Source organism: Doryrhamphus excisus, linkage group LG19 (genome assembly GCF_037039965.1).
Source record: "Doryrhamphus excisus strain RoL-2023G ecotype Guam linkage group LG19, RoL_Dexc_Guam_v1.1, whole genome shotgun sequence".
In the NCBI taxonomy this organism is placed as follows: Eukaryota; Metazoa; Chordata; class Actinopteri; order Syngnathiformes; family Syngnathidae; genus Doryrhamphus; species Doryrhamphus excisus.
In genome coordinates, this window is record NC_136375.1 from 3,521,224 (window position 1) to 3,547,500 (window position 26,277).

Here is a 26,277-nt window from a genome sequence, read left to right on the forward strand (position 1 = left end):
TAAACAACTCTTGTGGGTGGAATTGGCCCACAATACCTTGCCTACTGCATCCACCGGTGTGTCTCCGCATCACGTGGTATTTGGTCACCAACCCTTTTTGTTCCCCTCGCTCAGCAAGGATTCCGTTGTTCCCTCCGCCTTGGCCTTGGTGGGGCGCATCAAGAGAGTTTGGCAAAGGGCTCGCAAGAACCTTCAAAGGCAGTGTGATATCTACAAGGTGGCGGCGGACCGTAAAAGATTTCCTGCTCCTGTCTATACAGTGGGCCAAAGAGTTTGGCTATCCTCCAAGACCCTTCCCCTGAGAGTGGAGTCTAAGAAGCTTGCTCCTACACAGTAAATTCCCCAGTGTTAAATATGCAGTGTCAAAGTGCATTGACTCTATCCGAGTTAATACAACAACAGCTTGAGTAAAGCGCCCCCCAGTGTTGGTGTCAATTTCCGTCGTTAAATGAGCAGTGTTAGACTTACTCTGAAGAGCCCCGCCCACCTCCTCTTCAATTTCTAACCGTCAGAATTTTCAAGACGGCATTTTCTCCCAGTGGAAAGAGTACGTACGGTAAGTTTCTGCTAATTACTTAATAAACCAATTATTTGGAGTTTCAACTGAAGCAGCATGTTAGAATTAATTTATATTGTTGTTCGCTGTGCACTTCAATTATTTTCTGGCGGTTGAAAATACCGAATTCTAAAAGGGCTAATGTGACCGAGTGGATGCTAGCTTAAAATGCCATTGTCATTAAACGTAATATTAACTAACTAGAAAGCGTCAGACTAGACACGAGGTAAGGTGAACGTGGTTAACATATGATTATGTTATGGTGATTATGATGTATGGTGATTATGTTGTGCATCGTCCACAGTGTGTATATTTTGAGAGGAGAGACGACTAAACTAGCTAAAGATAGCTTGATTCGTTAGCCACCTTAGGTTACGTTGCGCGCGCGGGCTATTTGAAAAAGTACAACAGTAAGTGAACCAGAAGATTTAATATGTACGTTTTACATAATTACTTATTGTATAATTAATTAATAATTGTATGTTTGTTGTCCATTAAAATGGCTGTGAATCAAGATAGCTGCTTAAAACCAGGAGAAGGTCGAAGTCCTAGTCATGTAGTTTAGTCTAATGCTTGTTGGGCGGAAAATTTCACTTGACAGTAATGTCTCAATCGCCTTAAAATAAAGTAACGCTACTTCAGTTGTTGTTATTGGCAAACCATTCAAGTTTATGATATTTGACAACCTCAGGTCAGAAAAAGTAGAGCAAGTGGCCAGGGCTGATCATAGTAAAGTATGTTTTCAGTCTAAATAGGAGACATTTGGGATTGCTTTATAGAGAAATGTGATTTGTTAAAATTATTTTGTGGTGGAAACATGATTTTACCTTAGGCAAGACAAGTCCTCTTGCCTATAAGGACTAAGCCAATGTTAGTCTCTCCTGCAAATAGCTGATCAACTGTCAACTGCATGTGGCTTGAAACCTTTTTTAATCAAAAGTTGCACACCATTCTCCTCCATAAAAACCCTCTTTAATTTAATTAGAACTGGGGAGTCTCTGGCTGCATGAGACTGTTTATTGTATTGTTTTTGTTCATGGTAAGAATGAGCATGTGAACTTTTATCTCTATAACGTTGTGCTGATCCTGCTTATGTGCTGTATACTTTCTGCAGAGAACATGCTCCTCAAAGTGAAACTTGGTGATGTCCAAAAATATGGACATAAGTAACTGAGCCAAATTTGTCAGACTTTTTGAATGCAGGTAAGAATTTAATACTGTGAATGTGAGGTTTGCACAAGGAGCTTTAATTGTGCTATTAACTGAATTTAGCTATATAAAAGTGATTTACTCGAGATTAGGGCTCTCATTTTATATAATGTTAGGCATAAAGTTCTTTTTTGTTTTGCTTAAAAATAACTAATTTGAAACTAATTAAAAAAAAATGTCATGACCATTCTGTGTCTGGTTTTGTTTCCTGTTTACTAGCATTTGCCAAATTTGGTGTCCCAGCTGTAACAGAAGGTGTCAAAGTTGTTGACAGTTCAGGGACTGAATTAGATGACGATGTTTTTGAGGATATAGTAAAGGATCCCTCCACTGGGGTGCTAACCACCAAACAAACCTGTTTCATATATGAAACAGGTTTGTTCCAGTTAAATTTGTAATCTATATTAATAGTGACAAAAGGTGAACCTTTATTTCGAACAAAGTTAGTTTGTTCTCAAGTGAAGCTTATGTTCTTCATTAGATAAGGAATGGGTTTATGGGGCAACTTTGCGTAACATGTCTTCTTTCTCCTGTTGCCAATTGTGGTTAGAATCTGTCTCCATGGTAGCCTCTCCTGAGTCCCAACTATCATCTCTGGGTTCATCGGACTCACTGGATACCATCATCCTTTCAGACAGCCCTTCCAGAAAGTGTCAGAGGCTGGATTCAGAGGCTATGCAAGTAAGACTTCACACAGACACTAATGTTTTCTATTGGACAAAGATTAAAATGGTACAAATGGAGATGTTAAACTGCATTGTTTGAGGACTTTTGTTGAAGTCATTATATCCAGCATTTAAGTTAACTTTGTATTGCAGTAGATATAATCCTGATTTTTTTTCTGTTTTTGTTTGATATTTGTATTTAAGCTGGTGAAATCCATTCTTACCAAGAAATCTGGTGGAGAATATATAATAAATGAATACAACCGAACTAAGACCTTGGCAGATGAGAGCAGAAGGAAAATGGTGAACATACTGGCAGCTGATATGACGGAGAAGAATGGGTGAATTGGTTATTGTTTTAAGTTAGCACTTGTGTTCTTATTTAGGTTTCAGAGTAATTTGAAATCTGAAGTAAATCTAGGAAGTATGAATATGATATTGTTTTTCTTGCAGTACATCTCCACCCAGACAGGTGAAAGAAATGTATGCGAGAGGAATTGTGAACTTGTTCCCCTACCTCAGAGACCCATTCTCCAAGAATGGCTATGTGAGTTTACTCTTATTGTTGTTATAACGTTAAAATATTTTGAATCCTACCAGAGCATATTTTTTTCCACTTTTGTCACTAATAAAGTGGCTGTTTTTGTAATCCTTTCATTGTCCAAGGAGTATTATTATGATGGAGACAGTGGTACTGGGTACTTGACCTGGAGAATTAAAACTATTCAGAGATGCAGTGCTAAAGACAAGCGGTCATTATTTGGAGGTAATCCTATAATAATGTATTGAACAGTATAGTCACAAGATCAGTTTGTGCCTTTGTTGTATGTGTTGCAATGCCTTTCAGCCAATAAACATTTTTTCTGTACAAGTACAGTTACATCCAAGTGACTAAAAGTGTTTTGAAATGTATGTGATTGTCATCATATCCCCATATTGTTTAGCATCAGCGGAAGGACCATCTGGTGAGGACATGTCAGGAGGACCAACTGTCAGACGAGTTTCCCAATTCGTTCCAGAGACTGTCCTGAGTGAAGATGAGTGCAAGTAAGCAATGTCACTGATGAAACATTCAGCTGACGAGGACACAGTTAGGAAGAAGATGAAGCTGACATTTGTCCATCGGCGTAACATGGTCCTTGACCCACAGCAGTCAAGCAACATACTATCTGATTTTCCTCGTTTCAAAGACATCAGAGGCTTGGTAATTATCTCATTTTGACAGTGTGATGACACTTGAATGGTTTTCACTTCAGTAGATGGGAATTGTATTAATATTTTACAACTATTGCACCTTTTAACTATGACTGACTGTAATCCTGAAATTGTCACCAAACATACCACTCCAGGTTGAACAAGATTTTTGTTTGGAGAGGATGTATCAGGCAAGTTTCTGGAGAAGTGGCCAACCACATTCAAGAAGAAGATCATCCAACAATGCAGAACGATTCCCTCCACCAGTGAGCTTAACGAACTCCTTCTGGCAGCTGATCCTTCTGAGGATGGGGATGAAGTGGATATTGACTATGGTGAGATGTTTGCAAGCATATATTCATTTAAATGAGAAAGTGCATCCAAAATGTTGACTGGAACCATATATTGAACAAAATCACAGTGTCTGGCTTAACCATAAGGACTTTTAGAATAGAGGAGCTTCTTGTGGTGATTTTAAAGTGCCATCTTTTTTCTATACTGTAATAAAAATGCTGCTGATATTGCAGTGCACTCAATTATATAGGTGGTCCACAATTCAAGCGTGTTATCAAACTTGTGTTATTACAGGTTGGGACAGTGACCTCTCATCAATTTTACTGCTGCTACACTTGATCCCACCTACTGCTCTAGGTCGGAAGAGGCCAGGAAAGGTGTCTGCGTCCCGGGCTGAGGAGCATCTTGTGGTCTTCAAGAAGGTTTGTATTTTTTCCCAATTGATGATGTATATTTTACATTAATATATTATGTAAACATTTTAATATAATATCACAACCATATATATTTTTTTAATCTCCTCTCCATAGACGGGAAGAAGCATCCAAGAGCATATCGATGCCATAACTAGTAGCACTCAACCCTATCTCCTGGCTGTTGGAGTGAGGAAGAATGCAATCCACCAGTTCTTCATCATTCTCGACAAGAATGCTATGCCTTGCAGGTCACCCTCTTCTCTTGGTGCTTTTGATGAACTGTTTGGGACATCATACAACACCATGCTCCACAACATGTACACGTTCATCCAAACCACTGTGTACAACATTGATGTTGGCAAAGTCAAAGAGAGTCCTCGTGTTGCTGAAGTTAGGGCGAGGTTGCGTCTGTAGTGTTTGACGTTTGTCTTCCATCATGAAGTGTTTTGTGTGTCAGGCTGAGTTACCTAGTTCAAACATTCTTGTTCGACATTTACGATTAGTTCATGGTTACCTGCCTGGAAAAAATCTAAGCCTTAAATGTGTTCAAACTGGATGTGGCCGCGTGTTTGGTACTTTTTCTGGTTTTAGGAAGCATTTGAACGCTAAACACACTGACTATACTGGACAACAGGTTGACACCGATGTTCAATTAAACAGGGAAGAAGAGGCAGTGACAGTTAATGTAAATGAGACAGCCATAACATTTGAACAGTCAAGAAAGTCTAATAGGAGTAGTCTGGATATGTGTGCCACTGCTGTCGCACAACTTAAGGCAGCTGGGTTAAGTCAGTCTACTGTAAATAGTTTTGTCTCATCTATGGAGGAAGTGTTTTTTGAGATTCATAGTCAGGCAAAAGATGCAGCTATGCAGTGTTTATCTCCACAGGACACAGACGGTAAGGACAAATTAGACCAAACCTTTAAAAAGTTTGAAAACCCATTCACACCCTTAAATTCAGAAACTAAACAACAAAAATACTTTGCAGAGAAATGGGGAAATGTTGAACCTGTTCAAAAAGTGCTTGGCACAAGATTTGACAGCAGAAGAAACAAAACTACTGGGACATTTGACCAGGTCATTGTAACTGATAAGTTTGCATATGTTCCCATTTTGGAAACATTGAAGACAATTGTTCAAAACCCAGAAATTGCAAACATGTTCAAGCCCATACTAATACCAAAGGAAGGAGTGTGTCACGCCCTGTGTGGGTTTGCACGTGACAGTTTGAGTTCCCGGTCTAGGTTTTGGTTTCCATTTTGAACTCTTTTTGTGTTGGACTTCCTCTTTTGCCTTGTCTGCCTTAGTTACCCACACCTGTCCCTAATTTGTGCATCTATTTAGTTCAGGTGTGTGCGTCTCCCTGGGTGGGATGATTGTTAGTTTGTCCTTCTGCTGTCTGAGTTGCCTTTTTCCTGTTGCTACAATTATAGCACAAAATAAATATAATTTACCTGCAATTGGTCCTGCTCTCTGCATCCTGGGGTCGCACCGCAACAAAGACATACAAGCCGTACCGTGACAGAATGATCCCACCATGTGACGACGACCTGGCAGCTCCTCAAGGCCATGGAGGACGAGGCGATGGCGATACCGCCATGGGAGATGGAGGACTTGGTGCGCGGTCCGGATGACACGTTCGTTTCCACGGCGTGGCTGTATCCCGGACCCACCGACGGCACTCCAAACCCTCCGCGACGCCGACGCAAGCCGCGGCGCCACAGAGCGAAGCCAAGCTCGTCCCCCCCTCCACGCCAAGCTAAGGTGCACCCGCCCTCATGCTCTGCCGGCTTCGATGAACCCGACGACGATCTCGCGGAGCTCGACGAATGGACCCGGCAGTTCTTTAAGGCGATGGAGCAGGAATGTGCAAGGTACACCCCAGAGGAACTGGATACTATGGTGTGGGGGCCCCGGATTCCTCAGGCCCCAGGTGTTTTGCAAGACCCGGCTCCCGTGCCAAGCTGCGTGGCCTCTCAGATTCCTCCAGTGCCCAAGCCACGCAGCCCCAGGGGTTTCCAAGACCCGGCTCCCGTGCCAAGCTGCGTGGCGTCTCAGTTTCCTCCAGTGCCCAAGCCCAAGCCACGCAGCCCCAGGTGTTTCCAGGACCCGGCTCCCGTGCCAAGCTGCGTGGCGTCACAGATTCCTCAGTTCCCAAGCCACGCAGCCCCAGGGGTTTCCAAGACCCGGCTCCCGTGCCAAGCTGCGTGGCCTCTCAGATTCCTCCAGTGCCCAAGCCGCGCAGCCCCTGGGGTTCCCAAGACCCGGCTCTCGTGCCAAGCTGCGTGGCATCTCGGATTCCGCCTGTGCCCAAGCCGCGCAGCCCCTGGGGTTCCCAAGACCCGGCTCCCGTGCCAAGCTGCGTGGCGTCCCGGATTCCGCCTGTGCCCAAGCCGCGCAGCCCCAGGGGTTCTCAAGACCCGGCACCCATGCCAAGCTGTGTGGCGTCCCTGATCCCGCCCGTGCCCAAGCCACGCAGCTTCAAGCCCAAACAAGTGGCTGCGGCCGGGACTGCTGACCTAGAGGAGCCAGTGACCCTCCTCCAAGCCTCCCTCCTCCCTTCCCTGGTTTCGGCTCCCTCTGATGACGGTGTCTGGGATCCGCCTTCGAGAGGGGGGGCTAGTACCACCTGCTGGGCTATGCTGGAAGCACAGCCCAGCCCGCCATTGGAAAGGGAGGATGGCGCAACCTGCTGGGGGAGTGAGGAGGCACAGCCCACTCCACCTGCAAGACGAGGAGCAGGGCTTGCTGGAGCAGATGGAGAGGCTCTGGCATGGACGACACCTGCTGCTTCGCCGTCGCCGCATTAGGGCCGGACGCCTGCTGCTTCGCCGTCGCCGCGTCAGGGCCGGACGTCTCCTTTTTTGCCGTCTCCGCATCAGGGCCGGATGCCTGCTTCTTCGCCGTCTCCGCGTCAGGGCCGGACGCCTGCTTCTTCGCCGTCTCCACGTCAGGGCCGGACGCCTGCTTCTTCGCCGTCTCCGCGTCAGGGCCGGACGCCTGCTTCTTCGCCGTCTCCGCGTCAGGGCCGGACGCCTGCTTCTTCGCCGTCTCCGCGTCAGGGCCGGACGCCTGCTTCTTCGCCGTCTTCGCGTCAGGGCCGGACGCCTGCTTCTTCGCCATCTCCGCATCAGGGCCGGACGCCTGCTTCTTCGCCATCTCTGCGTCAGGGCCGGATGCCTGCTTCTTCGCCGTCTCTGCGTCAGGGCTGGACGCCTGCTTCTTCGCCGTCTCCGCGTCAGGGCCGGACGCCTGTTGCTTCTAGACTTCCTGCCGGAGCCCAGGTTCTACACCCAGGGCGCCCCCCTGAGGATGCCTACCTTGCTCTTGGTCGAGGGCGCCCCCCGGAGGGTGTTTACCGACCCAACCATTCCCTCCGTCACGTGGAGGGGTCTTACTGGCTCCGCCGGGCCTGCCGCCCCGGCCGGCCCCCTGAAGGGTCCCGTCGGCGACCCACCTCCAGTCCCCCCACCACCCTTCCCTCTGAACTGTTTCGGACGTCTGGGATCCGTCCTTGAGGGGGGTGTACTATCACGCCCTGTGTGGGTTTGCACGTGACAGTTTATGTTTGAGTTCCCGGTCTAGGTTTTGGTTTCCATTTTGAACTCTTTTTGTGTTGGACTTCCTCTTTTGCCTTGTCTGCCTTAGTTACCCACAATTGTCCCTAATTTGTGCATCTATTTAGTTCAGGTGTGTGCGTCTCCCTGGGTGGGATGATTGTTAGTTTGTCCTTCTGCTGTCTGAGTTGCCTTTTTTCTGCTGCTACAATTATAGCACAAAATAAATATAATTTACCTGCAATTGGTCCTGCTCTCTGCATCCTGGGGTCGCACCGCAACAAAGACATGCCGTACTGTGACAGAGTGTATGCAGACTTAAGGGATGCTAACTATTATAAAGAAAGTCTCCTGTTTTCTATTGAAAAAAGGTGCCTTACAGATTCAGCTGTTTTATGACGAATTTGAAACTGCAAATCCTTTGGGCTCTAAAAAGGGTATACATAAATTAGGTGCTATATATTTTACGTTAAGGAATTTTCCCCCAATTTTTAATTCCTCTTTAATTAATATTAATTTGTGTGCTCTTTTCCATGCACAGGACATCAAACATTATGGTTTTAATTCGATACTGGAGCCACTTGTCAATGATCTGAAAACACTTGAGATGGAGGGGATTGAATTTCCCTTGTTTGAACGTAGGATTCGTGGTACCCTAATTCAGGTCACTGGTGACAATCTTGGTTTGCATAGTCTGTTTGGCTTTGTGGAGTCGTTTGGGGCTCGATATTGCTGTCGTTTCTGTCTCCTTGAGAAAGATGGTTTTCAAACTGTGTTCTGTGAAGATGATCCTGGAGTTGTATTAAGAACTGTGGAGATGCATGCAACACACTGTCAAATTATACAAACAGATCCTACGCTACCTCATGTATATGGTGTGAAACGCTTTTGTCTGTTGAACACTCTTCAGTATTTCAACACAGCAACCAATTATTCAGTAGATATAATGCATGATATTTTAGAGGGGGTTGCTCAGTTTGAGATGAAACCTGTTCTGCAGTACATTAAAGATAACTTCCTCAGTGATGAACAACTGGCTGGTAGAATACATGCATTTGACTGTGGGTACAATCAGCAAAGAAACCGTCCACCAAGAGTAAAGTTGTGTGATGGAAGTAATGATTTGGGCCTGAATGCCATACAGTCTTGGTGCTTACTGCGCAACATGCCTTTGCTATTTGGAGATTTAATACAGACAGATGATAAGTGCTGGCATCTTCTACTTTTGCTTCTACAGATTGTCAACATTGTTTTTTTACCTGTTCTGTCAGAAGGTGTGACCATTTACCTCAAACATTTAATCATTGATCATCATCGACTCTTCAAGCAGTTATTTCCTGCAATCAGCCTCTTACCAAAGCATCACTTCATGATTCATTACCCTTGTAGTATAAGGAAAATTGGTCCGGTTCTGCACATGTGGTGTATGCGTTATGAAGCTAAACATAATTTCTTCAAGAAACAATTAAAATGCTTTAAAAACATTACACTGACATTAGCCAAAAGCACCAGAATTGTATGGCAATGCATCAGGAGACTATTGGCACGGAGAGATTAACTTTAGGTCCAGGAAAGATGGTGACACTTGATGAGCTCAAAGAAGATCCAGAAGAACTTCCCTCTGAACTGTTTCGGACGTCTGGGATCCGTCCTTGAGGGGGGTGTACTATCACGCCCTGTGTGGGTTTGCACGTGACAGTTTATGTTTGAGTTCCCGGTCTAGGTTTTGGTTTCCATTTTGAACTCTTTTTGTGTTGGACTTCCTCTTTTGCCTTGTCTGCCTTAGTTACCCACAATTGTCCCTAATTTGTGCATCTATTTAGTTCAGGTGTGTGCGTCTCCCTGGGTGGGATGATTGTTAGTTTGTCCTTCTGCTGTCTGAGTTGCCTTTTTTCTGCTGCTACAATTATAGCACAAAATAAATATAATTTACCTGCAATTGGTCCTGCTCTCTGCATCCTGGGGTCGCACCGCAACAAAGACATGCCGTACTGTGACAGAGTGTATGCAGACTTAAGGGATGCTAACTATTATAAAGAAAGTCTCCTGTTTTCTATTGAAAAAAGGTGCCTTACAGATTCAGCTGTTTTATGACGAATTTGAAACTGCAAATCCTTTGGGCTCTAAAAAGGGTATACATAAATTAGGTGCTATATATTTTACGTTAAGGAATTTTCCCCCAATTTTTAATTCCTCTTTAATTAATATTAATTTGTGTGCTCTTTTCCATGCACAGGACATCAAACATTATGGTTTTAATTCGATACTGGAGCCACTTGTCAATGATCTGAAAACACTTGAGATGGAGGGGATTGAATTTCCCTTGTTTGAACGTAGGATTCGTGGTACCCTAATTCAGGTCACTGGTGACAATCTTGGTTTGCATAGTCTGTTTGGCTTTGTGGAGTCGTTTGGGGCTCGATATTGCTGTCGTTTCTGTCTCCTTGAGAAAGATGGTTTTCAAACTGTGTTCTGTGAAGATGATCCTGGAGTTGTATTAAGAACTGTGGAGATGCATGCAACACACTGTCAAATTATACAAACAGATCCTACGCTACCTCATGTATATGGTGTGAAACGCTTTTGTCTGTTGAACACTCTTCAGTATTTCAACACAGCAACCAATTATTCAGTAGATATAATGCATGATATTTTAGAGGGGGTTGCTCAGTTTGAGATGAAACCTGTTCTGCAGTACATTAAAGATAACTTCCTCAGTGATGAACAACTGGCTGGTAGAATACATGCATTTGACTGTGGGTACAATCAGCAAAGAAACCGTCCACCAAGAGTAAAGTTGTGTGATGGAAGTAATGATTTGGGCCTGAATGCCATACAGTCTTGGTGCTTACTGCGCAACATGCCTTTGCTATTTGGAGATTTAATACAGACAGATGATAAGTGCTGGCATCTTCTACTTTTGCTTCTACAGATTGTCAACATTGTTTTTTTACCTGTTCTGTCAGAAGGTGTGACCATTTACCTCAAACATTTAATCATTGATCATCATCGACTCTTCAAGCAGTTATTTCCTGCAATCAGCCTCTTACCAAAGCATCACTTCATGATTCATTACCCTTGTAGTATAAGGAAAATTGGTCCGGTTCTGCACATGTGGTGTATGCGTTATGAAGCTAAACATAATTTCTTCAAGAAACAATTAAAATGCTTTAAAAACATTACACTGACATTAGCCAAAAGCACCAGAATTGTATGGCAATGCATCAGGAGACTATTGGCACGGAGAGATTAACTTTAGGTCCAGGAAAGATGGTGACACTTGATGAGCTCAAAGAAGATCCAGAGATTGCTTTCAAATTTGGAGCTGTATTGTCAACAGCCAGTGTGTATTCTGCCAAGTGGATAAAACATCATGGTACAGAGTACCGCTGTGACTTCATTGTCTGTACTGAGGTGGCATTTGATATGCCTGTGTTTTGTAAGATAAAGACTATTGCTGTGAAAGATGATATTGTATTGCTGTCTGGAAAACTGATGGAAACCCTGTGTTTTGATGAACATTACCATGCCTTTAAGGTTAGGCTGCATCCAGACAAAGTTTTAAAGGTTTTGGACATAAATGAGCTACCTCACTTCAAACCATTTGACGTTCAAATGGCATATGGAACATCAGGTTCCTCATTGTATGTTGTTCCATATTGCCATTTCATGCCGACCTAAGGTCAGTGTTTTTATATTCTGTACCTGATGTTGATATTTTGGCCTGACAGGAAAATAAAAGTTGTTAAATGTATGCTATTGTTGTGTTTTGTACTCACTTGCTATTTAGCTATTTACAAGACAGATTTGGTTAGAGTTAATTTGACACTGGAAAAGAGTAAATAAAGTGTAAAATTAACACCACCAACAGTTATTTACAGAAATAGTGTCAAGTTTTATTAATACTGTGCAGTGTTAACAAATGTTAGTATTTACTCTATAAGAGTTTTTTCTTCACTGCAAGGGAGTAAACAATCAACACAGTAAAGTGTAGCATCAAACCTTATGAGAGTTATTTGACCACTAATGCAGTGTTAATGAACAATTACATTTAACTCCATCAGAGTTGATTTATTACCACAGAAGAGTAAAATATCAACACTATTCAGAGTACTATTTACGATTTCCCGAGTTAATAAACCTGTAGTGTTAAATTTGAATAACACTATAGAGTGTTAACCAGTGTTAATTTTTTACACTATTTAGTGTTAATTTAACTCTAAAATTTTAACACAATGAAAAGAGTAAATTTAACACCAGTTCAGGGCAGGACCAAATAGACTCAGGAATAGTGTTAAATTTAACTCTTTAAGTGTTTCTGTAACACTGCAGAATTTACTGTGTAGGTTCGTCGGCCCATTTCCAATTTCCAAAGTTATTAATCCTGTCTCAGTCCGTCTTAAACTACCTAGGTCTATGCGAACCCACCCATCCTTTCAAGAATGCACTTTATTAGCTCTGAAAAAAATTGTGAGCAAAGGATGTTATGGTGGCTCACTGCGAGCCAGCGGAAGGTGCCAGGAGGCTATTTCCAAGTGTGCCTGACGCAGCTCCGCATCCTCTACTCTGAGCAACCGTTTCACGTGGCTGAGAAGCACTGCTGTGGAGTTAGAGCGAAAATGAGACAAAGTGTTTCATTCGCTGTGATAATGTATTTCAAGCAAGCTATAGGCTTTGTGGTAAAAATTTTCTTCATATATGGCAAATGTGTGCCACGTCCAAAAAAGCACTCGCTCAGAGAAGGCCTCCGAAGAGCGTTTTGGCACTTATGGAACACATTTAGTGTGATGTGCTTTATTGCTTATGTAGCAGCATAGGAGTATATCCATATCTCCCTATGCAGCGTGTTCCGTTAAACAGAGCTCACTGCTGGCCAATCATTGTGTAGGTGGAGAGTATTTAAGCAGCGCTCCTCTCACTGCTTCTTCTTTTGCACTTCCGTCTGTGTACTTCCGGGTCAAGTGTTCGACTGAGACAGAGTGATCGGTGTGCTGCTGGGGTATACGTGTCTTTCGGCGTCTTATTGTGGTGAGACGCCCGTAGCCGCCTGGGTTTACTCCCTCCCTCGCTCCTCTCATGTGCCTGTGTGTCTGCTTAGAAGGTGTAATCTGCCTGAATGCCAGCTAACACTGCTGCTGCATGTGATGTCATCGCCAGTCGTCTGAGAACACCGCTGCTTTGTCTCCGCTGCTTTGTCTCCGCTGCTTTTGTCTCTGTGGTTGCTTCCGCTGCTTCGTCTGCGCTGTCGCTGCTTGCCTTGACTGACTGCTCTCCCGCTGCTGTGCTACGGCTTGCTACTGGCCTGTTCCGCTACTGCTCGGTCTTGTGGCTTCACCTAGCTGGGAGCTTAGCGCTGGTAGCCTCTGTCTGCGCTCTGGACTGCTCTGCCTGCTGTGATCAGCCCGCGGGCTGGACTGTGACTGACTTGCCAGGCCGCTCGGCCTCTCCTGACAGACAGACACTACGTGCAATTCTTATTATTATTTTAGAGTTTCGCTTCTATTATGTGTGTGTTTTAGTGGTGGGGTTGTAGATCCCTTTTTGTTTAGTTACAATTGCATAGGGTTTCCTTTTGCTTTTGTTTAGATTATTTCTATAGGTTTACCTTTTTGTTTTAGGATTATTTTGACTTAGCTATATTTTCTAGCCTAGTTGCTTTATTTGATTTTGGGAATTGGGTGGGTTTTCCTTGAGTAGTTCCTTCTTTTGTTTATCATATGTTGTTTTGCTTGTTTAATTGGTGTGTTTAGTGGCTCAACCTTCAATTTAGTTAGTATAATTTTGTTATTTTTGTTTAATTGCTTTATTATTTTGTTTTTGACCCCACTAATTGTTTTATTCCCTTTTCAGTTGCTGAGGATCGGTGGTGGTGCTGGTGGTCTGGGTGGCGGTATCCCCTCCTTCTGTGTGCGGTGCTCCTCTGGGATTTGGTTTTCTTTGCACAACCCTGTGTGTGTGTGACACGTGTGACTGGGTGCTTTTTGGGTTGTTTTGGGTGGATCCCTCCCCCTCTCCACTAAAAAGATGTTAAAACTTGTTAATAAAATCTATTAATTTTTTTATAATGTGAACCATGTCTCCAGCCTCATGAGTATAATGAACCTGTGTATGCTTTAGGAGGGAAAAGAAAAAGAAATTGACTCTCTGGGTGAAATTCCCAGGGTGGCGTTCACTCTCAAACACATTGTGAGCAAAGGATGATACGGCCGCTCGTTGTGAGCCAGGGGAAGGTGCCAGGAGGCTCATTCCAAGTGTGCCTGACGCAGCTCCGCATCCTCTACTCTGTGCAGCCGTTTCAAGTGGCTGAGAAAGCACTGCTGTGGAGTTAGAGCGAAAATGAGACAAAGTGTTTCTGTAGTGTTTTCAACAGGGATGTTGGTGACACCAAGCTGAACAACAAATGAAGACCCTGGAGTTCCACTGCAAAGTTTAATTGTCTTCTTTCACAGATATGTCTGTGTGTGTGCGCGGTGAAAACTGCAACAGAAAAGGTGCATCTCAACATCTTGAGCGGCTGCTACATTGTCAAATGCCCCAAGCCCAATCAATCACAAAAAACAATATCCAAATATATCAAAATAAATCACAATACAGTCAAACTCACGGCATTCCTGCGTGATAACTCAACGTGGGTGACATCCACAACGGTCTCAATGAGCGATCTCCTCCCCCGCGATATCCGGAAGTGAACCGGAAGTGCATCTCCAAAAACCGGAAGTGGACCGCGGCGATAACATTTTTAATACAAATTTGTATAAACCATTAATTGCTTACCTAAACAACTTTTAATCACTTCTAGCAAAATACCCACCCTTAACATTGCCTATTTAAACCCATTAACTTATATATTCAAAAAATTGCCTTAAGGGCAGCACACTCCCCGCCTGGCCTCAGTGAGGTCACTATACTTAAACATAAATTCAGTCCTTTTGCATAAGAAGAATAACTTCTGTAACCGGTCGCATAAAGGTCTTTACACGGCCTTGATCGGATGCCTTCACCTCAATCTTCCTTACATGGTGGTCTTTGCCTGGGAATGTTGCAGTAACCCTCGCCATGGACCAACTGTTACGTGTGACCTGCTTATCTTTAAGCAAAACGAGGCCACCGACCTGGAGGTTTCTGCACGATGCAGTCCATGTCTGTCTTTGTTGTAATCTGGGCAAATATTCTCGCCTCTAGCGTGTCCAGAACTGACTGGCGAGAGCCTGGACCCGTCTCCACTGCTTGGTATAAAGGTCTTTGTCCAGGAAGTCTCCAGGTGGGGGTAGAAGGCAGGACTTTTGTGTGATGAGCATAGAAGAAGATAGGATGAAGGGGCTCTCTGGATCAGAGGACACTGGGAGAAGTGGCCTCGCATTCATGATGGCTGTAATTTCGGCCATGAGTGTGCACAACACTTCATGAGTCAGCTGTACCTTAGCTGTAGCAGCATGGAGTCCAGGATTCTGCGGGCCACACCAATCATGCGCTCCCAAGATCCTCCCATGTGGGAAGCATGTGGTGGGTTGAATTCCCAGGTGCAACCTTGGTCTGTTGGGTACCTTTGGGTCAATTTGTCCATTCCAAGTTCTTTTGAAGCTCCAACAAAATTGGTGCCACGATCAGAGATCAACTGTTTGGCAGGGCCTCTCAGTGCAAAGAAGCGGCGGAGGGCATTTATGCAGCTGGACGTGTCCAGAGATTCAATTACTTCAACATGGACAGCTCTCGAGCTCATGCAGGTAAACAGGATGGCCCACCTCTTATTCTCAGCTTGTCCTCCCCTGGTTCGCCTTGTTGGTATAGTCCAAGGCCCGAAGACATTGAGGCCGACATAAGTGAAAGGAGGACATTCCTTGAGGCGTTCAGGTGGTAGATCCGCCATACGCTGTTGTTCCTGCTTTCCACGTAATTTGCGGCATGTAATACATTTATGGATTAATGAGTTGACGAGTCCTTTGCCACCTTTTGTGGATTGTGGCTTGCCCCCGTCAGAGGAGAGGACAGTGGTACTCACAGTTGTAGACAGATTTTCCAAGATGTCAAGGTTCATTCCTTTTGTTAAAATTCCCTCGGCCAAAGAAACGGCCGAGGCACTGCTGAACAATATATTTTGCATTTTTGGTTTCCCTCAGGACATAGTGTCCGATCGTGGTCCTCAATTTGTCTCCTTGTTTTGGAAGGAATTTTGTGGCTTGCTGGGATCCACAGTCAGTCTCTCATCTGGATTTCACCCCCAGTCGAATAGACAGGCAGAGAGGATCAACCAAGTGCTTGAGACAAAGTTGAGGTGCCTCGCCTCTCAAAACCCCTCCTCATGGGCTAAACAACTCTTGTGGGTGGAATTGGCCCACAATACCTTGCCTACTGCATCCACCGGTATGTCTCCGCATCACGTGGTATTTGGTCACCAACCCTTTTTGTTCCCCTCGCTCAGCAAGGATTCCGTTGTTCCCTCCGCCTTGGCCTTGGTGGGGCGCATCAAGAGAGTTTGGCAGAGGGCTCACAAGAACCTTCAAAGGCAGTCTGATATCTACAAGGTGGCGGCGGACCGTAAAAGAATTCCTGCTCCTGCCTATACGGTGGGCCAAAGAGTTTGGCTATCCTCCAAGACCCTTCCCCTGAGAGTGGAGTCTAAGAAGCTTGCTCCTAGGTTTGTCGGTCCATTTCCAATTTCCAAAGTTAGTAATCCTGTTTCAGTCTGTCTTAAACTACCTAGGTCTATGCGAACCCACCCATCCTTTCATGTAAGTCAGATCAAGCCTGCGAAAACCAGCGCCCTGGTCCCACCAGCCAGCCACCCACCGCCTGCCCAAATCATTGATGGAGGTCCTGTTTACGCAGTCAGGAAACTGCTGCTATATGTGTGTGTGTGTATGTGAGAATAATTACTTTTTGTGCATGCGTTCTTATCTTGGCACATTTTGCATGATGAAACTTCTTCAAGGTTGCTGCTGGTGTTCCCAGGCACCTGCAAGATTAGTGGTGCTGGGAGTAGCTGGTCAGCGTCTTGGAATGCTGCTTCAAAACACTCAAGACTATTGTCTATTGTCTAAGCAAACGGATATAAGGGTGATAACTTAACACTATAATAATTGAATTTACATTTTATTCTAACAAAGACTTTCACTTACCTCACCCTGGGGTTCCTGGGCCGTCAGGAGCTGGCCGTTGAGGGAGGGGTTCTGTCATGCCTGTCATTGTCTACCCCACCTTCACCTTGGAGACCCCTCCTCCTGCCTGATTGTGTTCAGGTGTCCCTCATCACCTGATTTCCGGCCTAATATTTATTGCCTCAGATTCTTTCTGTCTGGTGCAAGTTCGTTGTACTCTCATGTCTCGTTCTAGCATTCCTTGTAATCGCCTCGCCTTTTTTTTTTCGACCCTTGCCTGCCTTTCGACCTCTCCTTCTGCCTGCCTCTCTTGGATACCTTTGCCTTATTGGACTGACTACCCTCGACCCTCGTGTAGTGCCTGCCAATTCTGCCTTTGGGTCTTCCTTCCCACGTCCCCCCTTGACAAACTCGCTCATAGAAGGCATCAGAAGAGCGTTTTGGCACTTATGGAACACATTTAGTGTGATGTGCTTTATTGCTTGGCACACACAACCATTGTTCAAGAATGCACTTTATTTGCTCTGAAAAAAAATGTGAGCAAAGGATGTTATGGTGGCTCAATGCGAGCCAGCGGAAGGTGCCAGGAGGCTCATTCCAAGTGTGCCTGACGCAGCTCCGCATCCTCTACTCTGAGCAACCGTTTCAGGTGGCTGAGAAGCACTGCTGTGGAGTTAGAGCGAAAATGAGCCAAAGTGTTTCACTCGCTGTGGTAATGTATTTCAAGCAAGTTATAGGCTTTGTGGTAAAAATTTTCTTCATATATGGCAAATGTGTGCCACTCGCTCAGAGAAGGCCTCCGAAGAGCATTTTGGCACTTATGGAACACATTTAGTGTGATGTACTTTATTGCTTACAACATACAAACATGGTTCGAAAATGCACTTTATTCACTCTCAAACACATTGTGAGCAAAGGATGATACGGCCGCTCGTTGTGACCCAGGAGAAGGCGCCAGGAGGCTCATTCCAAGTGTGCCTGACGCAGCTCCGCATCCTCTACTCTGTGCAGCCGTTTCAAGTGGCTGAGAAGCACTGCTGTGGAGTTAGAACGAAAATGAGACAGTGTTTCACTCGCTGTGATAATGTATTTCAAGCAAGCTAAATGTGTGCCACGTCCAGAAAAGCACTCCACTCGCTCAGAGAAGGCCTCCGAAGAGCGTTTTGGCACTTATGGAACATATTTAGTGTGATGTGCTTTATTGCTTACAACACACAACCATTGTTCAAGAATGCACTTTATTTGCTCTGAAAAAAAATGTGAGCAAAGGATGTTATGGTGGCTCAATGCGAGCCAGCGGAAGGTGCCAGGAGGCTCATTCCAAGTGTGCCTGACGCAGCTCCGCATCCTCTACTCTGAGCAACCGTTTCAGGTGGCTGAGAAGCACTGCTGTGGAGTTAGAGCGAAAATGAGCCAAAGTGTTTCACTCGCTGTGGTAATGTATTTCAAGCAAGTTATAGGCTTTGTGGTAAAAATTTTCTTCATATATGGCAAATGTGTGCCACTCGCTCAGAGAAGGCCTCCGAAGAGCATTTTGGCACTTATGGAACACATTTAGTGTGATGTACTTTATTGCTTACAACATACAAACATGGTTCGAAAATGCACTTTATTCACTCTCAAACACATTGTGAGCAAAGGATGATACGGCCGCTCGTTGTGACCCAGGAGAAGGCGCCAGGAGGCTCATTCCAAGTGTGCCTGACGCAGCTCCGCATCCTCTACTCTGTGCAGCCGTTTCACATGGCTGAGAAGCACTGCTGTGGAGTTAGAGCGAAAATGAGACAAAGTGTTTCACTCGCTGTGATAATGTATTTCAAGCAAGCTATAGACTGTGGTAAAAATTTTCTTCATATATGGCAAATGTGTGCCACGTCCACAAAAGCACTCCACTCGCTCAGAGAAGGCCTCGAAGAGCGTTTTGGCACTTATGGAACACATTTAGTGTGATGTGCTTTAATGCTTGGCACACACAACCATTGTTCGAAAATGCACTTTATTCACTCTCAAACACATTGTGAGCAAAGGATGATACGGCTTTGTGGTAAAAATCTTCTCCATATATGGCACATGTGTGCCACGTTTAAAAAAGCACTCCACTCGCTTAGAGAAGAAGGGTTAGGGTTAGGGTTAGTTTTAGGGTTACGGTTAGGGTTAGGTTTAGGGTTAGAGTTAGGGTTTTGGCACTTATGGAACACATTTAGTGTGATGTGCTTTATTGCTTGGCACACACATCCATTGTTCGAAACTGCACTTCATTCACTCTCAAATACACTGTGAGCAAAGGATGATATGGCGGGTCATTGTGAGCCAGCGGAAGGTGCCAGGAGGCTCATTCCAAGTGTGCCTGATGCCTATAGGGTTTGTGGTAAAAATCTTCTCCATGTATGGCACATGTGTGCCATGTCCAAAAAAGCACTCCCCTCGCTCAGAGAAGAGCGTTTTGGCACTTATGGAACACATTTAGTGTGATGTGCTTTATTGCTTGGCGCACACAACCATTGTTCGAAAATGCACTTTATTCACTCTCAAACACATTGTGAGCAAAGGATGATAGGGCGGGTCATTGTGAGTTAGCGGAAGGTGCCAGGAGGCTCCTTCCAAATGTGCCTGACACAGCTCCACATCCCGTTCTATCTGCAACAGTTTCATGGGGCTGAGAAGCACTGCTGTGGAGTTAGAGCAAAAATGAGAAAAAGTGTTTCACTCGCTGTGATAATGTATTTCAGGCAACCTATAGGGATTGTGGTAAAAATCTTCTCGGTATATGGCGCAGGTGTGCCACGTCCAAAAAAGCACTCCACTCGCTTAGAGAAGAAGGGTTAGGGTTAGGGTTAGGGTTAGGGTTAGTGTTAGTTTTAGGGTTAGGGTTAGTTTTAGGGTTAGGGTTAGGATTAGGGTTAGGGTTTTGGCACTTATGGAACACATTTAGTGTGATGCGCTTTATTGCTTGGCACACACAACCATTGTTTGAAAATGCACTTCATTCACTCTCAAATACACTGTGAGCAAAGGATGATACGGTGGGTCATTGTGAGCCAGCGGAAGGTGCAGGGAGCTCATTCCAAGTGTGCCTGACATAGCTTCGCATCCCATTCTATCTGCAACAGTTTCATGTGGCTGAAAAGCACTGCTGTGGAGTTAGAGCAAAAATGAGAAAAAGTGTTTCACTCGCTGTGATAATGTATTTCAAGCAACCTATAGGCTTTATGGTAAAAATCTTCTCCATATATGGCACATGTGTGCCACGTTTAAAAAAGCACTCCACTCGCTTAGAGAAGAAGGGTTAGGTTAAGGGTTAGGGTTAGGGTTAGGGTTAGGGTTAGGTTAAGGGTTATGGTTAGGTTAAGGGTTAGGGTTAAGGATTTTGGCACTTATGGAACACATTTAGTGTGATGTGCTTTATTGCTTGGCACACACAACCATTGTTCGAAAATGCACTTTATTCGCTCTCAAACACATTGTGAGCAAAGCATGATACGGCGTGTCATTGGAGCCAGTGGAAGGTGCCAGGAGGGTCATTCCAAGTGTGCCTGACGCAGATTCGCATCCCGTTCTATCTGCAACAGTTTCAGGTGGCTGAGACGCACTGCTGTGGGGTTACAGCTAAAATGAGAAAATGTGTTTCTCTCGCTGTGATAATGTATTTCAAGCAACCTATAGGCTTTGTGGTAAAAAAAAAAATTCCATATATGGCACATGTGTGCCACGTCCAAAAAAGCACTCCACTCGCTCAGAAAAGAAGGGTTAGGGTTAGGGTTAGGGTTAGGGTTAGGACTAGGGTTAGGGTTAGGGTTAGGTTTAAGGGTTAGGGTTAGGGTTTTGGCACTTATGGAACACATTTAGTGTATGTAATGTAATTCAAGCAACCTATAGGCTGTGGTTAAAATTTTCTCCATATATGGCACATGTGTGCCACGTCCAAAAAAGCACTCCACTCGCTCAGAGAAGACCTCCGAAGCGCGTTTTGGCACCTATGGAACACATTTAGTGTGATTTGCTTTATTGCTTGGCACACACAACCATTGTTTGAAAATGCACTTTATTCGCTCTCAAACACATTGTGAACAAAGCATGATACGGCGTTTCATTGTGCACCAGCGGAAGGTGCCAGGAGGCTCATTCCAAGTGTGCCTGACGCAGCTTCGCATCCCGTTCTATCTGCAACAGTTTCAGGTGGCTGAGAAGCACTGCTCTGGCGTTACAGCTAAAATGAGAAAATGTGTTTCTCTCGCTGTGATAATGTAATTCAAGCAACCTATAGGCTTTGTGGTTAAAATTTTCTCCATATATGGCACATGTCTGCCACGTCCAAAAAAGCACTCCACTCGCTCAGAGAAGACCTCCGAAGCGCGTTTTGGCACTTATGGAACACATTTAGTGTTATTTGCTTTATTGCTTGGCACACACAACCATTGTTTGAAAATGCACTTTATTCGCTCTCAAACACATTCTGAGCAAAGCATGATACGGTGTTTCATTGTGCACCAGCGGAAGGTGCCAGGAGGCTCATTCCAAGTGTGCCTGACGCAGCTTCGCATCCCGTTCTATCTGCAACAGTTTCAGGTGGCTGAGAAGCACTGCTCTGGAGTTACAGCTAAAATGAGAAAATGTGTTTCTCTCGCTGTGATAATGTAATTCAAGCAACCTATAGGCTTTGTGGTTAAAATTTTCTCCATATATGGCACATGTGTGCCACGTCCAAAAAAGCACTCCACTCGCTCAGAGAAGGCCTCCGAAGCGCGTTTTGGCACTTATGGAACACATTTAGTGTGATGTGCTTTATTGCTTGGCACACACAACCATTGTTTGAAAATGCACTTTATTCGCTCTCAAACACATTCTGAGCAAAGCATGATACGGTGTTTCATTGTGCACCAGCGGAAGGTGCCAGGAAGCTCATTCCAAGTGTGCCTGACGCAGCTTCGCATCCCGTTCTATCTGCAACAGTTTCAGGTGGCTGAGACGCACTGCTGTGGGGTTACAGCTAAAATGAGAAAATGTGTTTCTCTCGCTGTGATAATGTATTGTAGCGTTGTGTGTGTTGTATTACGGGCTGTAGGTTCATGCAGGGGCGCTGGGGGGCACTCATGTTCAGCTCGCGGTTTTGGAGCGGGCGCTTTTGGGACCAAAGAGGAAGAACGAGTGAGAAAGGAGGGGAAGTTCGGTTGCCATGCCCGAGTGAGTGAGTTAAATCTGCAACAGGCCAGTAAAATTGTTTCTCATGCTGCCTTGGAGAATAAAAACCATGCAACGATAGAGCCATCCTGACTGTCGTCATTCAACGACGTTACACTGGTGTCAGAAGTGACTTCGAACGTGAGCCTACTGTCCTGTTTTGCCTGAGTCTTCGGCGGCGTCGAGTATGAGCCACCGAGGGGGGCCGCGTGTGAAGGAGGAGGTGGAGAGTGACAGCGAGGTGGGCGCTGCCAGTTGGGAAGGGAGGGAGCGCCGAGAGATGGTGAGAGCTTGTCGGGAGGCGTGGAGAGAAGCTGTCGGCATGTCGGCCGGAGAGGGGCGATCACCGGCGGCCAAGAACGGCGGCTTTGCAGCGTGCACAGAGAACAACGCGGTGGACGGCGCACCACGTGCAGTTGCGGCCATGTGTCTGAAAACGCCCAAATATTCTGGGAAAGCTGACTGGGAGGCTTTTCACGCCCAATTTGAGCTGATTGCAAATGCACAGCAGTGGTCCAATAAAGACAAAGCTTTACAGTTGGCAGTGTGTCTCACGGAGGACGCCTTATCTTGCCTTTTGCTCCTCGACCCAGAGAGTCGCCATGATTATGAAGCTCTAGTGGGGGCGCTAAAGAAGCGTTTTGGACAGTGCTCACAACCGGGGCTCCTGAGGAATGAACTGAGCTACAGGTGTCGCACTGCTGGAGAACCGCTGCAAACTCTGGCTTATGCCATTGAGAGTCTGTCAAGGCGGGCATATTCCCACATGTTGCCAGAGGTACAAAGTGAGCTGGCACGCGACCAATTTGTCAGAGCTCTTCGGCCCCCGGAACTAAGAGCTCAAGTTCATCTGTTGCACCCCCGCACCCTGCAAGAAGCCCTAGAATTGGCTGTGGAGAGAGAAATGGTGGAGGGCTCCAGCGTGGCAGAGGGGAGGGTCCTGCCGCCCACAGCGAGGTCAGCAGCAGGGAGTCAAGAGGCTGACTATAAACCCCCTTGGGTGGCCAAAATCACAGAACTGATCAGGTCCGTGTCGCTACAGTCGCCACAACGCCCATGCCCTGGAGTGAGGGTATGTTGGGGGTGTGGCCAGCCCGGTCACTTGATCAGAGAATGCCCTCGCTCGCCCCAGTCGTCGGGAAACGCCCACGGGCCCGCATAGTGGGGGATGTGCGGACCCAAGAGGCTAACACCCCACAAGCTGCTGTGTCTACCACCTCCAGGGGGTCCCAAGTGAGCATGGGCGTAGAGGCGAATGGAGCTGTGGGGCGCATGTCAGACAGAAGCTCAAGCTACGTGATGATCCAAGTGGAGGGCGTGTTTTGTCCGGCCCTCATAGACACGGGGGCAACGGTGACGCTGATAAGGTCTGACGTGTGGCCGAAGAACGCCCATCTTGAAATGACAGCGGTAGCTCTGCGCTCAGTCACAGGAGAGTGGTCCCCTCTTCAAGGAAAAGGACGACTGGCAGTGTCGGTGGGGGGCATGTCACTCCAGCACCCGGTATGGAAAGCAGCCATACAAGACCCGTGCATCCTGGGTCTGGATTTTTTGAAGGCGGCGGACTGTGTGATGAACATCGGAAGTGGATGGATCAGCTTTCAGGGGGGTCCTGCCATTCCTATGACCTCCCTGGATTCCCTCGATCCCCGGGCCAAGCATACGGCATGTGCACTGGAGGCCGCAGGCCCACCTCCACCTTCGAGGGAGCCCCGCCGACAACCGGAGACAGCAGGCAGAGACTCTGTGAAAGAGGGAGCTGTGGACAGGACGCTGTGGGAGTTGTGGAAAAGGAACTGCAGCTGGCCTGACCCCCAAGCAAGAGGAACAGCTGCTAAGCCTGCTGACGGACTTCAGTGATACCTTCGCCAAGAACGACGATGAAGGGGGTCTCACTCATTTGACACAGCATGAGATTGACACGGGGGATGCCAGGCCAATTAAATGCCGCCCCCGTCGCCTTCCCTTGGCCCGACACGCAGCTGTGAGGAGGCTGTAGCTAAGCTGCTGCGAGCGGGTATCATTGAACCTTCCGACAGTCCATGGACATCGGCAGTTGTCATGGTGCCAAAGAAGTCGGGGGAATGGCGTCTCTGTGTTGACTACTGGACTGTCAATGGGGTGACCAAGAAGGATGCTTACCCACTGCCGCGCATTGACAAGTCCTTAGACCTGGTCTCGGGCTCATCCTGGTTCTCGTCCTTGGACCTCCGCAGTGGCTATTATCAGGTGCCCCTTTCCCAGGAGGCCCGACCCAAAACAGCGTTTTCCACCGGGAGGGGCCTTTGGCAGTTTAAGGTCCTCCCTGTTGGACTGTGCAATGCACCAGCGACCTTTTCGATGTTGATGGACAGAGTGCTGGCCGGGGTCCCTCGCCAGCAGTGCCTCGTGTATTTGGATGACATCCTGGCCCATGGCAGCTCGTTCGAGACAGCGCTAGAGTCCTTGAGGGTGGTATTGGAGAGCATCAGAGCAGCTGGCCTGAAGTTACACCCAGGAAAGTGCCACTTCATGCAGAGAGAAGTGACATTCCTGGGTCACCGCGTGGGAGGTGAAGTAGTCAGCACCCTGGCTGATAAAGTGAAGGCGGTGGTGGAATGGCCAGTGCCCACCAACCCGAAGCAGCTAAAGAGTTTCCTGGGGCTACCCTTGTACTACAGGAGGTTCGTACGAGGTTTTGCTGGCACAGCGGCACCCCTTTTCCAGCTGCTCCAGAAGGGCCAAGACTTTGAGTGGTCTGACCCCTGCCAAAAAGCATTCAACAGCCTTCAGCAAGCCCTGAGTGAGTCCCCAGTGCTAGCATCCGCGAATCCGGACTTGCCCTTCATCCTCGACACAGATGCTAGCGGAGAGGGAGTAGGAGCGGTGCTGGCGCAACCCACACCCAAAGGCGAGAGGGTCGTGGCCTACTTCAGCAGAGTGCTGGGCAAGGCTGAAAGGCGCTACTGTGTCACCCGCAGAGAGCTGCTGGCTGTGGTGCTGTCCATCAGACACTTGAAATATTACTTATGTGGCCAGCCTTTTACTGTGAGGACAGACCACTCAGCTCTCAGCTGGCTGATGACCTTCAAGGAGCCAGAAGGGCAAGTGGCACGGTGGCTCGGAGAATTACAGGCTTATAGCTTCAAGGTGGAGCACAGAGCCGGGACACGTCACTCCAACGCAGACGCGCTGTCCCGCCGTCCGTGTTGTATTGTGACAGGAGAGAGGCCCGCGAGGAGGAGTTGTTGGAGGAAGCGGGTGGCTGCCTGTCGGAGTGCCGGTTGCAGGAGTGATGGCCAGGGAACTCCAGGCTGTGAGAGTCGCTGAGTGGGAGCAGAGGCAAGAGGAGGATGGAGACCTGCAACCAGTCCGGAGGTCTCAGCAACCTCCAGCATGGGAGGAGATAGCCCACACGTCAGCAGGGACTAAAGGCTTGTGATCCAAGTTTGACACACTGCGGCTGAGCCAAGGGGTGCTGCAGCGAGCGTGGAGGGAGCCAGCGACAGGGGAAGAGAGGTGGCAGGTGGTTGTCCCAAGGTGTCTACAAGAGCCTATGCTGGCTGCCATGCACGGAGCGGCTGGTTCTGGACACTTTGGTGTGGCTAAGACCCTGCGCCGCCTTCGCCAAAGCTTCTACTGGGGCCGCTGCAGGAGAGATGTGGAGGATTTTTGCCGCCGCTGCGACTTGTGCACAGCGAGGAAGGGCCCCCCTGGCCGCTCCTGTGCCCCACTGCAGCAGGCCCTCATGGGAGCGCCCATGGAAAGAGTGGCAGTTGACATTGTGGGACCGCTGCCGCGCTCTGACCGCGGGAATCGTTATGTCCTGTCAGCCATCGACTACTTCACACGGTGGCCACAGGCGTACCCGCTAGCTGACCAGGAAGCCGAGACAGTCGCTAGTGCCTTGATAGAGGGAATGTTTAGCCGCTTTGGAGTTCCAGAGACGCTGCATAGTGACCAAGGAAGAAATTTTGAGTCACGAGTGTTTGCAGAAATGTGTGGGCGGCTGGGCATCAGAAAGATGCGCACAACCCCTCTGCGGCCTCAGAGTGACGGGTTGGTGGAAAGATTTCATCGCACTCTGGGTGAGCAGCTGGCCATTTTGACATCACGGCACCAGAAGGACTGGG

At 46.9% G+C, this 26,277-nt stretch overlaps 1 protein-coding gene and 1 long non-coding RNA gene across 2 annotated transcripts; both read left to right on the top strand.

Annotated features, from left to right (window-relative positions):
- The first annotated feature begins 331 nt into the window (after nucleotides 1-331).
- LOC131128672 (uncharacterized) lies at nucleotides 332-2,113 on the top strand. Its single transcript, XR_013630350.1, has 3 exons — nucleotides 332-556; nucleotides 1,671-1,759; nucleotides 1,985-2,113. It is a non-coding gene; the product is annotated as an uncharacterized LOC131128672 (long non-coding RNA).
- A 55-nt stretch (nucleotides 2,114-2,168) lies between these two features.
- LOC131103799 (uncharacterized) lies at nucleotides 2,169-7,600 on the top strand. The gene is made up of 9 exons (XM_078799239.1): nucleotides 2,169-2,446; nucleotides 2,635-2,771; nucleotides 2,884-2,977; nucleotides 3,375-3,454; nucleotides 3,790-3,959; nucleotides 4,213-4,340; nucleotides 4,449-4,724; nucleotides 5,893-6,268; nucleotides 7,542-7,600. The coding sequence occupies exons 1-9, from the start codon at nucleotides 2,282-2,284 to the stop codon at nucleotides 7,598-7,600; spliced, it is 1,485 nt and encodes a 494-aa protein (XP_078655365.1). The 5' UTR covers nucleotides 2,169-2,281.
- Nucleotides 7,601-26,277: the final 18,677 nt, after the last annotated feature.

Excerpts from the sequence above, each read along its gene's own strand:
- LOC131103799 (XM_078799239.1), top strand. The coding sequence starts at position 2,282 with ATGTCTTCTTTCTCCTGTTGCCAATTGTGGTTAGAATCTGTCTCCATG. Across the intron at positions 2,978-3,374 it reads CATTCTCCAAGAATGGCTAT|CATCAGCGGAAGGACCATCT; the intron begins GTGAGTTTACTC and ends CATATTGTTTAG. Across the intron at positions 4,725-5,892 it reads AGAGTCCTCGTGTTGCTGAA|CTCCTCAAGGCCATGGAGGA; the intron begins GTTAGGGCGAGG and ends ACGACCTGGCAG.